This window comes from Penicillium crustosum (genome assembly GCF_028827405.1).
Source record: "Penicillium crustosum strain IBT 35664 chromosome Unknown utg000002l_segment0_segment0, whole genome shotgun sequence".
Taxonomy (NCBI): domain Eukaryota; kingdom Fungi; phylum Ascomycota; class Eurotiomycetes; order Eurotiales; family Aspergillaceae; genus Penicillium; species Penicillium crustosum.
Window position 1 is genome coordinate 1,518,324 of NW_026623123.1, and position 19,764 is coordinate 1,538,087.

At 50.8% G+C, this 19,764-nt stretch overlaps 7 protein-coding genes across 7 annotated transcripts; 3 read left to right on the top strand and 4 right to left on the bottom strand.

Moving 5' to 3' along the window:
• Positions 1-313: 313 nt before the first annotated feature.
• N7487_004097 (ATG3/ATG10 family protein) lies at positions 314-1,109 on the top strand (the record flags this gene model as incomplete). The annotated part of the gene is made up of 4 exons (XM_056871844.1): positions 314-442; positions 542-643; positions 702-914; positions 981-1,109. 4 exons carry the CDS (start codon positions 314-316, stop codon positions 1,107-1,109), a joined length of 573 nt encoding a protein of 190 aa, XP_056729564.1.
• A 161-nt stretch (positions 1,110-1,270) lies between these two features.
• On the bottom strand, positions 1,271-1,954 carry N7487_004098 (U2 snRNP complex subunit MSL1; the record flags this gene model as incomplete). The annotated part of the gene is made up of 3 exons (XM_056871845.1): positions 1,271-1,546; positions 1,606-1,822; positions 1,881-1,954. The coding sequence occupies 3 exons, from the start codon at positions 1,952-1,954 to the stop codon at positions 1,271-1,273; spliced, it is 567 nt and encodes a 188-aa protein (XP_056729565.1).
• Positions 1,955-2,224: 270 nt separating this feature from the next.
• Positions 2,225-3,486, top strand: N7487_004099 (WD40 repeat domain-containing protein; the record flags this gene model as incomplete). The annotated part of the gene is made up of 4 exons (XM_056871846.1): positions 2,225-2,447; positions 2,515-3,101; positions 3,152-3,389; positions 3,446-3,486. The coding sequence occupies 4 exons, from the start codon at positions 2,225-2,227 to the stop codon at positions 3,484-3,486; spliced, it is 1,089 nt and encodes a 362-aa protein (XP_056729566.1).
• A 321-nt stretch (positions 3,487-3,807) lies between these two features.
• On the top strand, positions 3,808-5,114 carry N7487_004100 (lipase family protein; the record flags this gene model as incomplete). Its single annotated transcript, XM_056871847.1, has 3 exons — positions 3,808-4,026; positions 4,102-4,809; positions 4,830-5,114. 3 exons carry the CDS (start codon positions 3,808-3,810, stop codon positions 5,112-5,114), a joined length of 1,212 nt encoding a protein of 403 aa, XP_056729567.1.
• A 373-nt stretch (positions 5,115-5,487) lies between these two features.
• N7487_004101 (WW domain protein) lies at positions 5,488-9,442 on the bottom strand (the record flags this gene model as incomplete). Its single annotated transcript, XM_056871848.1, has 3 exons — positions 5,488-6,024; positions 6,102-6,708; positions 6,762-9,442. 3 exons carry the CDS (start codon positions 9,440-9,442, stop codon positions 5,488-5,490), a joined length of 3,825 nt encoding a protein of 1,274 aa, XP_056729568.1.
• A 590-nt stretch (positions 9,443-10,032) lies between these two features.
• N7487_004102 (Zn(II)2Cys6 transcription factor) lies at positions 10,033-12,652 on the bottom strand (the record flags this gene model as incomplete). The annotated part of the gene is made up of 9 exons (XM_056871849.1): positions 10,033-10,455; positions 10,519-11,040; positions 11,093-11,275; positions 11,330-11,976; positions 12,041-12,161; positions 12,217-12,248; positions 12,313-12,322; positions 12,407-12,416; positions 12,474-12,652. 9 exons carry the CDS (start codon positions 12,650-12,652, stop codon positions 10,033-10,035), a joined length of 2,127 nt encoding a protein of 708 aa, XP_056729569.1.
• A 1,222-nt stretch (positions 12,653-13,874) lies between these two features.
• Positions 13,875-19,645, bottom strand: N7487_004103 (ECM29 family proteasome component; the record flags this gene model as incomplete). Its single annotated transcript, XM_056871850.1, has 3 exons — positions 13,875-14,266; positions 14,378-14,654; positions 14,738-19,645. The coding sequence occupies 3 exons, from the start codon at positions 19,643-19,645 to the stop codon at positions 13,875-13,877; spliced, it is 5,577 nt and encodes a 1,858-aa protein (XP_056729570.1).
• Positions 19,646-19,764: the final 119 nt, after the last annotated feature.

Here is a 19,764-nt window from a genome sequence, read left to right on the forward strand (position 1 = left end):
AAGTACCTGATACCTTTCCACACATGTAGTATTCGTGACAACTCCATTGTTTCCTTTCTTCCCCTTCTATATCCGGTCCACCGCAATCATCCTTTTCGTTTATTTTTTTCTCTCTTTTGTAACTGCTAGTGGATTTATATCCTATGTCTCTGATTTGACATACGACATACAGTGACCAGTAACAAGGTCAAGTGCTCTTACTCTTGCGAAACCCCCATACCCTGGCCACACCGCATTCACAGCTGAGCGTCTGCATCCGGGGGACACGGGTACTTCGTACAGAGTAGTTGACATCTTCCCAGACTCCAGCCGCATGGCTGTATCTTGCTCTACGTTTCCCTTCCTGGCGCAGTCGGAGTTTGAGGGTGCATGTCGCGATCTTGCCGATCGATGCACTTCAGCCCAAAATATTGGCTGGCCCGCCATTCGACTGCTCACAAAGGTATCCCTTTATCTACGCATGAACCATTAAACCTTATTCCTTATTCAACGTATTAATGAATGAACAACTGATGGGAAAATATGGGTTGGATGAAACTAGTCAGATGGAACCAGCCTCAGAATAACAAAGTATCTCGATATCCCCAGCCCACTAGAAGTCCCAGCGCTGGAGGATCTCGAAGATTCACAGGACGAGGATCCGGTCTGCAGAGTTCTAGCCCCCGAGGGACGTGTCCACTTGTCCTAACTCTTCACCGCAGGAAGCTCTCGTTCGCGCCAAACCCCAACCCAGCTTACAGATCGATTATGACATCTTGTTGTCCCCCACATATCAGGTCCCCATCTTGTACTTCGGCCTCAAGTGGCACAACCACGGCCCACTCGGACTAGACGAAGTCTACCAGTATGTCGTGCCGGAACGGTACAGGCAAGAATTGAAGAGTGTGGGTGTAATGGGTGGGATTAGTATGGGTGTAGGTGCATTCTCCGAACCTCGTGACAAAAGCTCATGTCTTTTTGTTTTTGTTTTTTTCTTGTAGTACCATCCTGACTCTGGCGCCCCGGCCTTTTTGTCCACCCATGCAACACCGCGGATGCCATGGCGAACATTGCAGACGCACAGAACGTCACTCCTGGATCATATCTCCTCATCTGGCTCGGCCTTGTAGGTCATTGCGTGAACCTGCACGTCCCACGCGAGCTTTTCGCTTAGCACAATACCAGCCAATACTCTTGAATATGCTGGAAACGCTGGGGAATAAAAAAAAATCAAATGCAAAGCGAGGACTTCAAGTCTCTCTCAGTCCCCAGCAGGGCCCCACTCATTAGATTACTCCTCATCGGAGGAAGCCTCCATAGGCACATCGCTATCTTCGTCCATTGGGGCCTCTTCGTTGTCACTTTCCTCTTCACGCGGTCGCTTCAAGCCATGGGCCTCTCCATTGACATCGGTCGTGGGTCGTGCAGGGAGTGCGCCCGGAGGAGCACCGAAGATAGACTTTTGGAGGTCCGTTGTGACTGGGGCTGGCGGAGCTTCAACTGGCGCAACGTATGTGCCGCGAAGTTTGGAAATGACATTCGATGATCCTTTGGCGTAAACGATTTTCTAGACATCAATTGAATGAGCGGGGGTTTTGCGACGATAGAGGGACATCGACTACATACCATCTGTTTCCCGAAGAATTCGAATCCTTGCAAAGCCCGCAGTGCCTGTGTACTAGCTTGGACATCCTTGAACACAATATGGGCCTGGCCTCGCATTTTGGCGGTCTTCATGGCCACAACGTCGAGAACGGTGCCGTATGTGGAGAACAAGGCATAGAGTGCCGTCCGGAGATCATTTTTCTGAATTCTTCTGTCGGGCAAATTTGTGCAGTAGAGTCTAAAAATTGTTAGCACCAATGCGCGACAGTCTCTTATACTTGGAAGGACAAGCTCACGTCTGGTTAGGAGCGCCAATAGCAACGGTCTTGCTGTCAGGGCCTCCACGGGCAGGCAGTGATTTTGAAGCCATTTCTCAGACGATTAAAAATGGTAGACAAGCTGTCGTCTGACTAAAGGAGTAAATGGGATAGCGTAGGGGAAAGTGAAGCTCAATCGCGTGCTATGTCCATGGCCACTCAAAACCTCGACATAAAAGTAGCTTTGGGTCATGTGACGTCTTGCCTTACTAAGCGCCACCGTCATCACCCGCATGGGCAGCTCCCCTCCTGGTCCCGCAACTACAACACTAAGTACACAAGCACGACGGTAGAGAGACCCTCCTGTCGTTATTATATCCAATATGGCCACCCCCGAGGTTCACCATCTCTTCCATGCACCAATTGCAGACCACTCGTTCTCATCCGACAAGAAGACACTTGCTGTCGCTCGGGAGAACAATGTGGAGCTGTATCAACGATCAGGCAACAAGTTCACACTGAGCGATGAGCTCAAGGGCCACGAGAAGATCGTCACCAGTGTTGATATTGCTCCCAACAGTGGCCGAATCGTCACTTGCTCGCAGGGTATGTTTTAGCACAGTCCTTTTTACTATATACCATGTACAATACCTAACAGGTGTTCACTCTATAGATCGCAATGCCTACGTTTGGGAGAAAACCCCCACAGGATGGAAACCTACTTTGGTCCTCCTCCGAATCAACCGTGCTGCAACCTTTGTGCGCTGGTCCCCATCGGAGCAGAAGTTCGCCGTCGGCTCCGGCGCTCGAGTGATTGCAGTTTGCTACTTCGAGGAGGAGAACGACTGGTGGATCTCGAAGCACATCAAGAAGCCTATTCGTAGTACTATTACAACCCTGGCATGGCACCCGAACTCCGTCCTGCTGGCAGCCGGATCGACCGATTCTCATGCCCGAGTCTTCTCAAGCTTCATCAAGGGTATTGATACCCGCCCGGAGCCTAGTGCGTGGGGAGAGCGCCTTCCTTTCAACACTATCTGTGGCGAATACCTGAATGATACTGCTGGTTGGATCCAGGGTGTTGCTTTCTCTCCCAGTGGTAACGCGCTCGCCTTCACTGGACACGATAGCAGTGTAACTGTCGTGTACCCCAGCGCTCCCGAGCAGCCGCCGCGCGCGATGTTGAACATCGCTACTCGTTTGCTTCCACTCAACAGCCTTATCTGGAATGGCGAGACTGAGATTATCGCAGCTGGACATGTAAGTTGTTTATTTGTGGCAATAAAACGGCTTGTGCTAACCATATCTAGGACTGTGAGCCCTTCCGTTTCCACGGCGATGAGAATGGATGGCAACTTGCCGGCTCTCTGGAGAAAAAGGCTGGTGAAGCCGGCGGTGCCCGCGAGGAGTCTGCTTTGAACATGTTCCGGCAGATGGATCTCAAGGGCCAGGCCCAGGCGGACACCAAGCTCAAGTCTACCCACCAGAACACTGTGCACACCATCCGGGCCCACGAAGAAGCCAACGGTGTTGTGAGCTCCTTCAGCAGTAAGATCGCCTTCCCGAAAAATTTCGACCCACCATAGACTAACATATTGTCATAGCGAGCGGTGTCGACGGTCGTGTTGTCATTTGGACCGCCTGATTTGAATTACCTTTTAATGCAGGCCCTAGTCCATGATAAGCATGCATATAGTATTGGATAGAATTATTCGAGTACATTCCAGTCCCTCGTGACCATTCACATTACAAGGTTATTGCATTCTCGTATGTTGTAGTTGTAGACCCATGTACATACTCGGGTGGTGCCTTCCCAAGATCGACATGGAAACAGACCAATGAGGAAGTCGATGACATAATGGGGTTACCCCGGATTCCAGTCACATCTCCGCATCACAAGATCTCGTTCTCTTCCTTTAAAGGTGCACGTAGACCTTCCCCCATACACAAGTCAGTATGTCACACCATGGCTAGTATTTTATTTCTTCCTCTACTACTACACATCTGTTTCCTGAGCTTCACCACAGCCCAGGCCAAGAAACATGTATCAACCGACCTATTTAACTCCCTGGAAGAGTTATCCCGACTAGTGGATATTTCATACTGCGTCGGAACAACAGGAGTACAACAACCATTCCAGTGCCTCAGCCGCTGCATCGAGTTCCCAGATCTAGAACTAGTAACAGTGAGTCACCTACAAACCCTCATCTCCGCAAAGACAAGACACACCCCACTAACCAAAACACAACCCGCCCCGCAGACCTGGAACACAGGCATCCTCCTCTCCGACTCATGCGGCTACATAGCTCTCTCCCACACCCCCACTGCTAAACAAATAATCCTCGCCTTCCGCGGCACTTACTCAATAACAAACACAATAATCGACCTCTCCGCCTATCCCCAATCCTACATCCCCTACCCAGACCCAGACGAAAACACCACCACCACCACCACTACAATCACAGCCCCGATCCCCGCAGGTCGGCATTGCGAAAACTGCACCGTCCACGCAGGCTTCATGCGCTCATGGCTCCACACCCGAGCAGAAATCCTCCCCGTCATGTCTGTCCTACGCCAAAAATACCCAGGTTACGCCATAACGCTAGTCGGCCATTCCCTCGGCGGTGCAGTCGCAGCACTAGCAGGACTAGAGATGCGTCTGAAGGGCTGGGATGCGACGGTGACGACGTTCGGGGAACCGATGATTGGGAACGAGGCGTTCGCGGCATTCCTTGATGAACAGTTCGGGCTCGGGGATGGGATATCGATCCCGCCGCTGGAGGGGGGTCAGCGGTTCCGTCGTGTCACGCATATTGGGGATCCAGTTCCTATGTTGCCGCTTGCTGAGTGGGGATATCGACCTCATTCTGGAGAGGTCTTTATTATGAGGGAGGAGTTGCCGCCGCGGAGGGAGGATGTGGTTCATTGTTTTGGTGCGGGGGATCCTGGGTGTATTGCGGGGGAGGGGGTGAGGGGGTTTTGGTACAGTTGTATCGAGATTTGAATGTTCCTGTTGGGTTGGCTGGTTCTGCTTCTAGTGGGGAGGGGTGTCGGTCGAGTGGCAGTGGTGGTGATGTGTCTGAGGAGCAGGATATCTTAGGACGTGAGAGTTCAGATCCAGATATTGCTGGTTGTGAGGATAAATTATCGCCTCTGCGGTGGGATTGGTCTCTTATACCGGCGAGATATCGGCTTTGGGAACTGTTTTATGCTCATCGGGATTACTTTTGGCGGATTGGTCTTTGTGTTCCCGGGGGAGATCCAACTGGATAGAGTATGGCTATCTATTCGGGTTGGATACTGGCGTTGGCTGAGATGTTTATTACTATATACCCCGGATACCCATTCTGTACGTTGCATTGCTTTACGAGAAGTCATGTTTTCGATATAATATCTATCATTCTATTTCTAAGAGTGTTACTTCAAAGGAATTGCAAGTCGAACTAAGAATCAAGTCAGAACAGCAGTGTAATTGTCTCAATATAATGAAACAGGCTAGGGGAGCAGAAAAGAAAACGAACAAGCGGATATACAAACACGCCAAAAAGCATCAATTCAAGGTTGGAAACCATCAAAAAAGAAGAATAAGAATGTTGTGCAAGAAAGAAAACCAAATATCTCACGAACCCTCAAACAATAATCACCATCACCTCCCATGATCCAAACTAGGCACAATAACCGGCCCAAACTTAACAACATTCCCAAGCGCTCCATCTCCCTGCACCATAAAGTCCGCCGCAAGACTCAACTTACTAGCACCAGATGGTATATGTCCATAAGAAGGATTAACCGCCTCAGGGTCGTAAGCCACAATAGCAACGTAGTTCCTACGCGCCATGAGCTTCCGATACTCACGAGCCTGGCCGTTGACATCCGTCTGGAAGATCTCCATCATATCTTCCTTGGTATCGCTCACCTGGCCAGAGGATCTGTGGCCGTTGGAGGGGACGTAGAGGGGCTTGCTGTGGCTGTGGAGGAGTTTGATGATGTATGATGGCGGTGGGGTGTTTACGACAGACGAAGCGATGAGTTGGTACATTGTCTTGTGGTCTGAGGGGTTTGAGGGGTCGTGAACGAGACCTGCGCCGCAGACATTGACGGCGCCGGAGAGGAAGGTCATTCGGATTGATTTTTGGTGGGCTATGCCTTGGAGGGTGCGGATGAGGTATGTTCGTTCGAGATCCTGGGTTTGGATTAGTATGGATATCGAATGGAGAGGGTGGGAGTTTTGTAGTGAAAGGGGGAAGATGGAAGACGAACCTTCGACTCGTGTGTCCATTGGTCGCGGAGCTCGTCCATCGAGTTGAATTCGCCAAATGGACTCAGTATACCGCCCATCAACCCGGATTTACCTACGGCTCGCTTCACGGAGTCGAAGCCTGAGCCGACGAAGTCTTTGGCACCGACTACCCCGGCTACAGAGCTAGTTACCTTGCCGAGCACATTGTATGCGCCGGTCACGGCTCGCTTTCCGGTTGCGACGGTTTGGACGATGTGTTCTGCGGTCTCTAGACGGGGGTAGATGATTGGAACGGCGACCATCCAGAGACAGTGTTGCACGCTGGGTGGCAGCATTGCAATCTTCGGGAAGAGACCCTGGTACGTGGGACCGGCCATGACCTGATGTGGGTTTCTTTCCGAGCGGCAATCTGGACCGACGACGACGACGCCGGGACCTAGGTATTTGACAAAGTGCCAGCCTGTGCCGGTTATAGTGAAGAGGTCCGTGTCGTTGCTGACATTGCGGAGGATGTCGAGGGTTGTGTGATGCTGGAAGAGGAGATACATCTCGATGCCGATGCGGCCGATGTTCTTGAACATGTTGGAGAATTGCATGTGCTCGGGATAGGAGCCAAATCCATCGAAGCTGTGCATATATGTTAGTACTGCTCGTTGACTGCTGTTGTATGGGCGACTCACATGTCATGATCATCAATCTGGCAGACATAAGGAATCTGCGCAAATGACTCCCTGATGTGGGGTTGATCGAAGTGGCTGGTGTAGTAATGGAAGTATGCGTAAGAGACATCCTGCTCGTTAGCCGCGGTCCAAGGAGCGTTCTTTCTAGCCTCTTTTCCGCTGATAGTCAACCACTGCTTGAGAGACGGAATCTCTTTCCACATGCGATCCGCATAGATCTGACCACCAAGACATAACTGTGCGTGGAAACCTCCGATTTCATTGTGCTTTTGCATGATATCTTTCCACATGTAACCGACGCCACCTAGACGAGCCCGCTCACCAGCATTGACGTTGAGCGAGAAGTCATTTCCAGATGTAGCAATAAACCGCCAGTTAGTCTCGTGTCGGCCAGCGACAAGGAACTCGTAACGAGTGCAGCCAAGGTGTGAGGTGATGGCGTATGTCCACTTTGCAGGACCCGCATCGTCCATCTGTAGATCAATCTCATACTTATAGAATGTCCAGCGCTGATGCGCGGCAATGTTGACTGCCTTCAATTGTCTTGGGTTTGGAGACAGGTCTAGACTTTGGTGCATATGAATCGTGGGTGGCTGTGCGGCGTCTGTCACAAGCAGGATAGATCCCAGCCAGATTCCACGCTCCAGATCCATGTTGGTGTAACGCAGATAAGGACCAAAGTAGACACCGTTGGTCGGAGTGTTCTTATACAGATCCATGCCGCTACTCGGGGGAGGACCAGAGAATCCAGACACTATGGGAGACTGTAGACTTTCGAAGCCAGGGGTCAGAGGCACACCCGGCGACGCCAGAGGCTTCCCGAAAGCCGACAGACCCGGAGAAACGAGCGGGTGGGCGCTATATACACTTCCCACCGGGGACAAGGGTGTGTCGTTGAGATTAAGCGGCGTAGGTCCCTTCGGGAACTCCCATTGAGTTGACTGTGTGGGCAAGTGGATATAGTAGTACTGTCCTGAGCTTGGATCCATGTGGGCAATCCACCCCTCCGGAAGAGGTGGTGGAGATGCCGGACCTGCACTAGCAGAGGGTCCCGGAGAAGTGACCTGAACAGTCTGATGATGGAAACCGGACAAGTCATTAGCAACAGACGCCTGTGGGGATTGTCCTGTTTGCTGTTGCTGTTGTTGTTGTTGTTGCTGTCTCTGGTCATTCGCAAAAGCGGGATGATCCTGCGGCGAGACTGCCGGTGCAGGGGAAGGCGCTTTTGTAGCAGGATTGGGTTGGTTTACTAAAGCCGGGTGCATCATTGCGGCTCCAGCTCCAGCGGCTGCTGCTGTTGCCGCAGCCGCAGCAGCACCGCTTTGCTTTTCATTGGGATACCCGTTTGAAGCAGAAGGACCAGATACACTTGAGTAGGCTGGGGGAGGAGAAGAGCTGAGGCGCATCCGCTCCATATCTTGTTCCAGGGGATTAGGGGGAACTCTTCCTGGCTGTTCTTGCTGCTGTTGCTGCTGTAGCCCAGATGCAGGGTGCATTTGGGAGGGTGATCCACTGTACTGGCTAGGATGAGCCTGGGGCGGCGGGCTGCTATATTGACCAGGATGAGCTTGAGGTGCTGGACTGCTGTATTGTCCCGGATGAGCTTGAGGCGGCGGGCTGCTATATTGCCCTGGATGAGCTTGGGGTGCTGGGCTACCGTACTGTCCAGGATGAGTCTGAGGCGGTGGGCTACCATAAGACCCCGGCATCTGAGGCGGCGGACTACTGTATTGACCAGGATGCGCAGCAGGCTGCTGAGTATTATCACTGACAACCTCATCACCCTGATAAACCGTAGGAGGCCCATGAGGCTGCGAACCTGGCTGCTCAGTCGGAGTCCATGGGCGCGGCTGCTGCTGCTGCGGTTGTGGGAAAGTCGGCTGCTGACCAGAGTATTGCTCGGCTCGCCTCTGCGCAGCGACGTTATGAGACTGGATACCCTGCAGGGTTCCCGTACCCGCGATACCAGCAGCAGCATATCGGGCCTCAATATCCGAGGCGGGCTGCTGTCCCGGCCCGACGATAGGAGTCTCAGGTGGCGGAGGCGAGCCACGCTGGGCGCGGGTTGTCGATGTGGAACTTATGCGATTGAGCGGGCCTTGTTGGGGCTGTAGACTTGACGGGGGACGGGCAGCAGAGGTTGAGCTTTGGCGTTGCGGGGGCGGGTAGTATTGTTGACGGTAATCGTATTGACTTGTGTTTGCCGGTGGCTCTGGTGGGCCCGGTGGTAGACTGGCCGGGGGTCGAGGGTACGGTCTAGCAGCCAAAGCCTCGCGATCTGGCGCATCATAGCTAGGCGATTCAGGGAGTGGCTTTGGGGCTGCGCCTCTTCGTTCGGCTAATGTTGCGACTCGGGGCTCGCGGCCGTCCCGCGGCCGGAGCGCTGTTGGGTATTCATTTGGACTCACGGAGCCAGAGCCAGAACCAGCTGGCGGAGACCCGTATCTAATGTTGTCATGGTATCGCTCATTTGAACTTGAGGTGCGCATCTGGGGACGTTGGCGGTCATCTGGGTACGGTAGCGGGGCGTTTGGTGGGGGACTGGAGCCCGCCGCCGACGCTGGAGATGACGAGTCCCGTTTGTTGATACGGAGAGGGCCGATGGTGGGCGATTCTTGTCTTGCTGGGCGGTCGTTGAGGAAAAGCTCCTCCGGATGGAGGGCACGACTGCTGCTACTCATGGTGCCTTGAGAGATTGCTGCTGGGCTTGAAGCTGCAGAAGGATAGAATTCAGCCACAGCAGAATGCGAGGTACTCCCAATTACGGAGATAAGCGCGAAGATCGTTGGGGGTGCGGGGCAGAGACGGGCAAAACTCCAGGGTTATTTCATCTATTCATAGAAATTGTCCGGGAGTAAGAAGAAAAAGGAAAAATGAAAAGGTGAAGAAGTTCAGGGAGATTTGTGCTGTAGCCGCCAAGGGCGAGACGCCGACCCCGCAGGTGACGAGAATCATCACAAGTTGCTGCCTTGGGGCCTGCATACTATACTGTACTATACTATGTACTATGTTAGTACTGGGATAGTAGAACATTGCAATGTACGGAGTAGTGAGATCAATATTTACATTCTAATCTATGGCTCGGCCCGAGCAGTTCCATGGATCAACAGGATCAAGATCAAGATCAAATCCCACATATTCATTTCTATACATACAACCCATATCCATCGTCAATCATGCTAACATACAACCTTAGTCCCAAAAATACAAATATGCCCTAAGCGCCAATGCTTATCAAAAACCCAAAAAAAAAGAAAACTCCACTATCCAATCAAAACCCGAAATTGACCATTTGAAGTCCCTCCTGAGCCATAAGGTCAGACCAATCCACATCAAATGTATGACCCACATGCATGAGTCGCTCCAACTGCCGCTCATAGACAATCTGCAGGATAGCACGGGTGGTAGCTGCATTGCGACCCATACCATCTTCCTCGTCTTCCATGCTAGTCATCAATTCCATCGCCATCATCTTCAATCCACTCTCCGATGCCGTAGCACCTGCTAGGAATAAGGGGAAGACGAGGAAGTGTCGATCAGCGCGTCGAGTGTGTGTAGTTCGCTCGGCTAAGCGTAGGATCTCCGTTACGTGGTGGTCGATTTCGCCGTCTGGGGAGAAATCCGACTCGACACGTTGTCCGGGCCACATGCTGCTATAGGAAAAGAGTTGACAAGCATGGTACAGTGTAGCAGACTAGACGTAGTTAGCTTTCTTTCCTTTCCTTTCCTTTTTGGATAGGGGAAAGATTAAACTAACCTGCTGCATGATTTCCCGAGACCGTCGCGGGAGGTTATCCTGGTGTTGATGTAAGAAAGCGACATCGGGTGATTCCCACAGTCTTCCGAAAGCCTGACGCAGATCGCTTAATTCCTGGGATCTCTTATCGAACTCTGCAAAGGGGACGTTCCGTTTATCATGACGAAGCCGAGTAGCCAAGAAGCCAAGTTGAGCGGCAAGCCGGAATGTGTCGTGGTACAGACGCATAATCACCGGTAAGCTCTCATGTTCATCGGAGTAAATCACACTGTAGCCCTCTGGGGCAGAAGGATAGAGAAGACACTCAGAGCCTGGAAGCATCTGGTGGTCGATGACAGCTTGTACAAACTCTCCGGTCCCTGCTCCACTGAAGAGGGCGTACAAGTCAATGTGGCACACCCACCAAAGGATAAATGGGTGGGGTTCTTGGCCGTACTTGGCCCGTCGAAGGAACGCGATGTGAAGGAGGCGGGAGATATGGTGAGACCAGAGGTTCGAGCCGTGTGGCTCGGCAGCTGCGATCTGCGGGATGTAAGTATATAGACTATAAGAATTGGGAATTGGAACCTCTTACCTCGTAGATCAGAAGCAGGAAGTGGGTGAGGAACAGTCCGTCGGAAACGAGATCATCGTTATTCCGTAGACTGACCTGGAGCGAGGGAAAAGCTTGCTGATAATATTGTAGCGCATCGACATTGTGACCTGTGCCGCTGTGCGAAAGACTAAGGGCCGATACAGCCATCATAGCGTGGGAAAGCTGTAGTTCTTATTAGCATGAACATGACATGAGCTAAAGAATAACCATACGCACAGGAGGGAAACGAGTGGCTTCCTGCTCTAGGAAGTCCATGCTAAGAGTCATAAAATGACTATCAGATCCAGAAGAATCATCAAGCCTATGGTCATGAGGGAACAACTGCCGCCATACGACCTGACGGAAATGGGAAAAGATCGTAGAATCCTGACTATTTTGCTGATCGAGACGCGGATGCAAGAAAGTCATCTCCTCTACCTTGACATCAGGCGAAGGAAGCGAAGTGAAATCTGGCGAGAGAGACAGATTGCAGAAAGGATCTGAGATCTCCGATGTTGGCGAGATCCTCGAGATCTTCCCATTCGACGGCGAGCGTCTCGTGGCATCTTCGAAAGTCTTCAAAATCACCACATTGGGATCTTCACCTCGGACACTGGAGTCGCCCTTGGCCGCGCTCGTGGGGCTACTAGCCACAGAGCTCCTACACTCGCTAGGATTTGATCTAGCTTTCTCAATTGTATCGTCTGCATATTCAGGCAGCGAGGAGAAACTGTCTGGTGTCATGACGACATGGTACGTGCCGGGACTAAAGGCCTCTGCTTTCTTTTCGCGCTCTTCGTCCGAAGTGAGCAGGGAAAAGGGCGGGAGTGAATCCCCGGACGAGAAATAATCGGTTCTCTCATCATTGGAACTCGGCGAAGTGACTACTCTAGTTAGTACTAAAAAAAGAAACCCTCGTTTTTTTTTTTAAAAAAAAGGGGTGCTTACGATCCCAAACGACATGGCCATTTGTCTTAACATCGGCCATGCGGCCCATGATACGAGGGGTATCATCACGAAAGGCTAGCCGAGGGCGATAATCGCAAGTATGGCCTAGACGTGTACATTGCTGTGAAGAAGTTTAAGTCAGTGTGTGGAGATATTAAAGCGTGAAGAATGCATACATTACATTGCGGGTGTCCTTCATCACATTTGACTAGAGAATGTGTGTCAGCCACGGAATTGGACCTCGGGAGTTCTGTCCTCCGTGAGTGACTTACCCTTTCGACTCTGAAAAAAGAAAAAGAAAGAAAAAATAACAATTAATCAACTGTTTTCCTTCTGAGTTGAGGAAAACATAAAAAAATAACTCACTCGGCATGTCCTAGAAGATATAAGCATGGATTCGGGGAATAGTCAAAATATAGAGACGATCACTTACCAACAACCGGTACGAGATCGGGGAGGCAAGCGGATGCGCGGTGGAGCGATCAATGCCTTTTCGGACTTGGCCAAGGCATCGAAAAGATCTTCCTTGGGGGCAATGATGGGTAACCGCAGAGGAGGTTTCCCAGAGGCTTTGCTCCGTCTGTTTTGCATGACCAGGCTGGTTGCCGTCATAAGGTTGGGCTATGATCAAAGGGTCAGTGGTGTACAGATGTGGACGGAATTGGAACACACTTACTAGGGTACTTTGTACAGGATAAGTATATTAATGATTCAATTGTGTGCGGGGAAGAAGAAAGAGAACTAGAAGAATATGGGGGAAGAGGTAAATTAAAGAATAGAAAAAAAAAAGAAGGTATAATAAGATTGAAGATAGAGGGGGAAAAGGGAAGGGAAAGGCTAGATGTATATTCTCAGAAAAATGCATAGGTTCATGGGCGCAGTATTTTGGACGGGTGGCGGGAATTAGGGGAAAATAGAATAAAATATTATTTATATTATATTATTATTATATTTATAAATGTAGAAATGTATTATTGTATTATTCGATTATTTGGAAAGGATGACTATAGAGCTAAGGGGAAAACAGCGAAGGGGAGAGAAAATAGAAGAAGAAAAAAAAAAGGACAAAAAAAAGTCAAAAACCAAGGGGGAAAAAAAAGAAAGAAGAAAAAAACACCCCAAATGGCATGCAGATGCCAACCATGTGGACGAATCTTGGAAGTTACTATTATTACTCTTAGCACCCCAAAAAAACAGGGTTGTCCCGGACTAAGGGGAAGGGAAGGGAAAAGAGAGAGAGAGAGATAGAGGAAAGGGAAGCCAAGGGGCTGGCTGAAGCCACGTCGAGAGGAAGAGGGAATGACTCCGTACTATCGGGGCCGAAGAAGGGACTCAATTAGGAATCTACTTCAGACACATCTGGGGGAAACTAACCAAAGTCTCGATCGGCCGGGACCCCGGTCTGGATCGACCTGCTGAGGTGAAAATCGAGGAGATCACACTTTCGGCCATTTCGGGCCATTTTAGGCCATTTCGGGCCAAGTTTGGACTGTTTGGGACAAGTTCAGACCAAGTTCAGACCAAGTTTCGACCAAGTTTACCACATTTTGGGACTCTCCGCATTCCAAGCGGACTTGGCCGAGATTTAAGCGAGTGGCGTAGAACTTGGAGCATTTTCACAGGAATTTAACTCATCTCAAGGCTGTATACTCTTCTCCTCAAAGACTTCCTATTGGTACGATTGCTATAGCCCCCTCGTATCGACTCCCAGATGGGTAACACAAAATAAAAATAAGAAATAAGAAATAAGCATCATTCATGATCGACCCTGTAGATGAAGAATAATAAAATAAAATTAAAATAAAATAAAAAAATGCTAAACCACGTGGGTTTCTTAATTCGGGAGAGCTAAGGCCTCGTCCAGTAATCGTTGTACTGGTCCGGATCGCTCACTGGCCCTCCACTCACGAACTTGGACGATAAGTGTGTCAGGCACACCCGCTTGGGCATGCGGACATAGTTTCAGGTACGCCAGAATGGCCTCTGCACGACCCTTGCGGATGGCCTCGACAGACCCGTCTACTTCCCCCGTGAGAATCTTGTCCGCCAGAGTAGTTAAGGGTGCGGCCATTTGTTCACCGGAGGCATCCGGTGAAACGATCCACTGATCCACTCGTGTAAAGAACGCCCGGAGCTCATCGTAGCCCGTGCTCACGACCTGTCGTCCACCTTGGTGGAGGACTTGAGCTAGCGGACCGGTCACCTGTTCCACGTACTTTCCCAGCACTGTGGTTAGTGTTAGCAAGGCGTGACGCTAGGGGGTTTCCCACAATTTGAGGGTAATTTAGGGGATTGGCAGGATTTAGGGGGGATTTTAGGGAGGGAATTTAGACTGACCTTCACCCGAACCGGCGGTGGGGTTGAAACATTGCAGGAGACATTGTACACACGCCGCAAGGGTGTCATCTTGGGTCGAGCCGCGCCCATTCCTCGAGTCTATCTCCATCTGGTCTTGGTCTTGGTCTTCCAACTCTTCCACCACCCCCGGAATAATCTTTAATACATCCGGCATGAAATTGAGATCCTTGCGGGCCTGTGCGATCTCGCCCATAGCTCGTAGTCCATGCGGCCGGTAGAGTACGTTAGCTCGCTTCGCTTCGCGAACCGTAATAGTCTGACATGCGTTAGCTCAATTGCATAGTTCGAACCCGTTGCCTCGTAATCGATTAAAATCAGTGGCGACATGTCAGCCCATACCTTCATTAGGTTCCTCAACTCCTCATTGGCTTGCCACAACTTTTGCGCTTGCCCGCTAAATTTCACTAGTGCCTTAAGCACCACTTCTTTACCTTCCCACGTCTTCCCCGCCAGAGCGCGCTCTAATACCGGCCAAACTAATTGAGCCGTCGGAAGGTCAATCTCTGCATCAAGCGATAAAACTGCTTGCGCAATTGCCCGTGCGGCCGTGTGCTTGATAGCCCAGCGGGGAGAGTCCAAATTGTCCGAAACGAGCCCCACAATCTCGCGAATGTAAAGCGATACGGCACGCGATCCACCGACGTTATCTTGCCATGTCTTCTCAAACTGCTCTTTCACATGCTCGTCGCCATCGTGCTTGCACACAAAGACAAACGGCAACGCGCTCGCCGCAAATGCCATGAACCGATCGTTGGACAGTTTGGACGCCGAGTACAGGATCTCACCGGAGATCACGCGTGGAGTGGCATCCTCAGCTGTCAGATAAAGGTTTTTGGCATAGTCAAAGGTCTTGAGAACCCGATCGTCCGAAGCGAGCCGCAGCAGATAACCCATGGATGAGCAGTACGAGGCGCTGACTGTGTCGTTTCGGTCCACCACGTACTTGGTCAGGATTTGGATAAATCGATCTGCGTACGGGCGGAAGAGCAGGGTTTTCATACTAAGCAGCACCAGAACGCGGCTGCAACCCACCTTTGATGGCAGGCCCACGGCCGACCGAAGCACATCTTCGAGTCTATGCGCTAGTTCATCGAGATTACTTTCATCCAAGTTGTCAATCAGATACCGCTCAATCACCTCCATCATGGGGGATGCGCGGATGCTAGACAGACGCATTTTGTCAATCTCTTGACCGGTGAGACCATATTTGTCGGCATTGAGGTGGACATAGTTGACAGCCTGCGGCTCCAAGGAGCTGAGAGCGCTCAGGAATTTCTCCAGCATATTGGGAACGTGGGGGCGCAGTAAGCTTCCAGGGCTCTTCTTAATCATTGAAATAAGAGCACCGATTGCGTACCCCTGCACTTCTTCCACGCTGGAATCCAGTCCCTTATCGCTCAGAAGGAAGGGGATAGCACTTTTGAGTAAAGTACCTGCGCGCTTCTCCGAGCCGCTCGTCTCGAGTGTGCGGATGACCGAATTGGTAATGGTTTGACAGAGCTTCAGTGCGGCAGTGCGGACAGATTCCTTGATATCATCCAGTAGTTTGAAAGCCTTGCTATAGATCTCATCGAGATACTGGGCGTACTTCTCCGGACGGCGACCTTGAATCAAGTCTGCCACGGCAGCACAACTTGCTTGCCGAACACGCCATTCTCGACCAGCTAGAACGCTCTTGAGTAGATCCTGCATGATATCATCAAAGTGGGTATCAATGACAACGGTAGGGTCTTTAACTAGTGCTTGCCAGATAGTGTTCATAGATCTTTGCACGTTCGGGTTAGGATCGAACCGGTAACGGAAAAGCTTGGGGTAAATCTTGGGGTTCTTCGCCAGGTAGCCATCGACACTAGAATCAGAGAAGATGCTGCTGATTCCGAAGCGGCCAAATGCCGCACGATTTGTCCAAATAGCATTGTTTGAAGCCAGTGACATAAACCGGTAAACCAGAGTGGGGTCACCCGCCTCGGCAGCCAGGTTCATGATATCCTTGTAGGTATTGACAGACGATCCTTCACCAGTGGGGAGGGCCCCAGGCTCAAACAGCTGTGTGTCAGCCTCAATCTTGCCGCCTCCGAGATTGGGACCAGTTGAGGTGAATGACTCGACCAAATCTTGGACCAAATCATCCTTCAGGGATTGGTCGCCGATCTCGTATACAAGGCTGAGTCCGTGCGCTCCAGTCTCCTGCACCACTTCATCCCGGTTTCCAAGAAGGCTGCTGAAAGTAGCTTGGCACTTGCGCAGCCGCTCCTGCATCTCCTGCAGGTGACCGCAGTTCTTAACCAACGATAACAGCCAAATTGAGGAAGCCTTCCGCAGAGATGGCTTGGGCGCAATGCAATCGGCAATGACCTTGTCACAGATGAGTGTAAATACTGAGCGCGGGACGTCTGTGCGAGGGAACTCTGAATCGATGTCGAACTCTTGAATAAGCGCTCGAGAATCCCAACCAACGGCGACATTGCTCAAGGCCTCGCCTACGGTGAACTGAACTTCGGGACTGCGGATTTCATGTAGACTGTAGAGTGAACTTAGGAAATCGTTGAACAAGGTACTATCCGACCCAGACCGGGAAAATGTCATAGTCAACAACCCCAAAGAGCTGATAGGGATTTGATTCTCGGTTTTGGCGTCGCGCGATAGCTTTTCCAGGATCTTCTTCCAGCCATCTTCTGTGATAATATCAAGAGACAGCACACCAGATAGACTTAGCTGTCCAATGGCCTCCTGTGCAGTCCTTTGGAGCAGAGTATCCCGGGAAACATCCAGAATGTCAAACAATGTTTCAATAAACTGTTTAGTTTGTGCTTCTGGGGCTCGGTTCAGTAGACCGCGGTACGCAAGTCGACTCAACAAATACGAGAGCGCCAAAATCGCCCCACGAGCTCGCATGACCTCTTGACCAACAGCAGTGTTCCATGATTGAATGGTAGCAGTCAGTTGAGCAATGAAACTCTTCAGTTGGTCCCCCGAGAAGGCAGGATGCGAGACCAGAATTCCAAATGCCCGTGCAGTAATACCTTGGTTATCTTGGTTGTTGCTGCAAATAGGCTCCATTAAGGACGTCGCGCGCGAGATTAAGTGTTCAACAACGTCATTGGGTGCTAGCGAGCAGATTTCGACGAAATGAATACCACACTGCCGCAGGCCTTCGCGCTCGCCAGTTACAAGACCTTCAAGGGTGCCAGACAAAAATGCCAAAACAGACTCCATTGCAGACTCCCGAATGTATTTTCTCACGGCTGAACGGGCCTCCACGCTGGTGGAGAGGAGCACTTCTAGTTTATAGTCCCAATCTTCTTCTAGATCTGCAGCAACCCCCGAGGCTGAGAACGCCTCCCAAAGCAATGTATTTCGGAGGAATGAGATGGCAGGCATGAATGAACCTTTATAGGGACCAGATAGTAGTTGGGATGCAGACAAAGCTTGAACATTCAAATGTTCCTCTTGTCCTCCTGAACCAAGCAGGAAACGAGTAGCCTCATTGAACTTTGGGAAGTCGAACCAGGTTTCGTCGCGAACTGGGGCTGCCGATGAAGCTGACCACTTCCCATCTTTGGCAGGGTTTAGTAGCCGGTACCAGTAAGGATGAAGACCTTTCTTTCCTTCCTCGACGATCTCTTGTTGTCTCTCTGGGCCTCTTGCAATGGCCATCAAATCAATCCAACGGGCGACTACATCGTTAAATGGTAGGAATCTGTTCGCAAAACGAACTGCGGCATACTGAACACCTCGCACAGCACGATAACCAGTGTCGGGATCAATATCTCCGGGCTGCATGCTCATCTGACGAACAAGGAATGGTCGCAGCTGGTCCTGGAAGGTCTTGTCATGGCTGTCTAACGAAGAATTGAGGATACTTCCTAGTGCCTGATCGATGCTGACGAATATCTGAGGACTTGAGTCATCCGCACTCAAGGAAGCAAAGAGCCATCGGACCAGGTCAAATTCAAAGTTCTCTACAGCATCGGCTTGCGCCATGAAGTCGACCTTGGGGACCATGATACCGATGCTCTCGTAGGCAAGACCTCGCAAACTGAGGTCTGTTGTGGGTAGTTTCTGCCCGCTAGCGGCCGGACTTGGCCATCCTTGAGACTGAATGAAATCCCTCAGTCCTGCAATAAGTTTGGGTGCGATTTGGTTGAGATCCGACGGTGCGCCCATACGGACAACCCAAGTAGTAAACGTAAAAATCTGGGTCCGTAATTTCGATGCTTGCAGCCCCTGGGAGGATCTAGCAGAGTCTGATAGAAGCCCATCTTCAATGAGTCTCATTATTCGCTGGGGGTCTGCAGTAGCTTTGATGGACTTCCCCAGAAAGACGAGGAGCTTCACTTGGAGTGGAGGGCGTGCGGGAGGAGCACCACCGGTGCCGAAATACAAATCATACAACTCCTGCACAACACCAGGATTCTCAATATCCGCAGCAAATCGCTTCAGAGTCTCATCTCCCAGATCGGCAAGGCGGGAGTTGGGATCAGCAGAAGCGATCAGCGAAGGCAGGAATCGTTGTGGATCCTCAAAAGCACCGCTTCCGATGAATCGAAGGGCAGTGACCTTTGTCTCGGTCAGATTCAAGCCACCATCCGTAGAAGGGTTCCATGTCTCGTTTCCGGGAGCACCCTTGTTCAAGAACTTATACTCATCTGGAGATAGACCGGGACATGTTGAAGTTTCCCTAGGGCCAGGGGTAAGAAGTAACAATTTCGCGAGCCAAAAGGACAAGAATTTAGAGTCTTCATCCGATAAAGCGAGCCGGGCCTTCAGGCGCTGGTCTTCTTCGCTACCCTTTGCTGGCAGCTTGAGAAGTGGCAATAGACGCAAAACAAGATTGAATACGATAGCACCCTGAGTGGGTGACGTTCCAATCTTCGAGATACCCTGGAGCAAGGGCAATAGGATTTCGACTCTAGCTTCGGAGCCGAGACGATCAATGCCTTGTTGAGCATAGATGAGATCAAAATGCCTGATCAATTGAGAATTTTGCTCCTTGAACTGCTTCAGCAATGCTGCCACGGGCAGCTGGATAGAGGGGGATTTGACTCGGGTGTTGACATGCTGGCAGACCGAGATGATTTTGTTGCGCACCTCCACGCTTTCTGACCCAAGCTTCAACAACAATGGAGGCAGATATGTTCCGAGTAGTGACTGCAGCTTCTCATCTGTGTCTGCCATAGCAATTCTGAATTCCACCTTTCCTATCAGGCTTAACTCGCGAGCCTCAGGACTCTGAGAGTCCGCCATGATGAAAATATTTTGCAAAAAGACGATTCTAACAGAGCATAAAATTGACACAATGGGAAAACGCCAATATGACCAGATTTATAAATGAAGAAATGATATAGGCAACTGCACTCACGTCA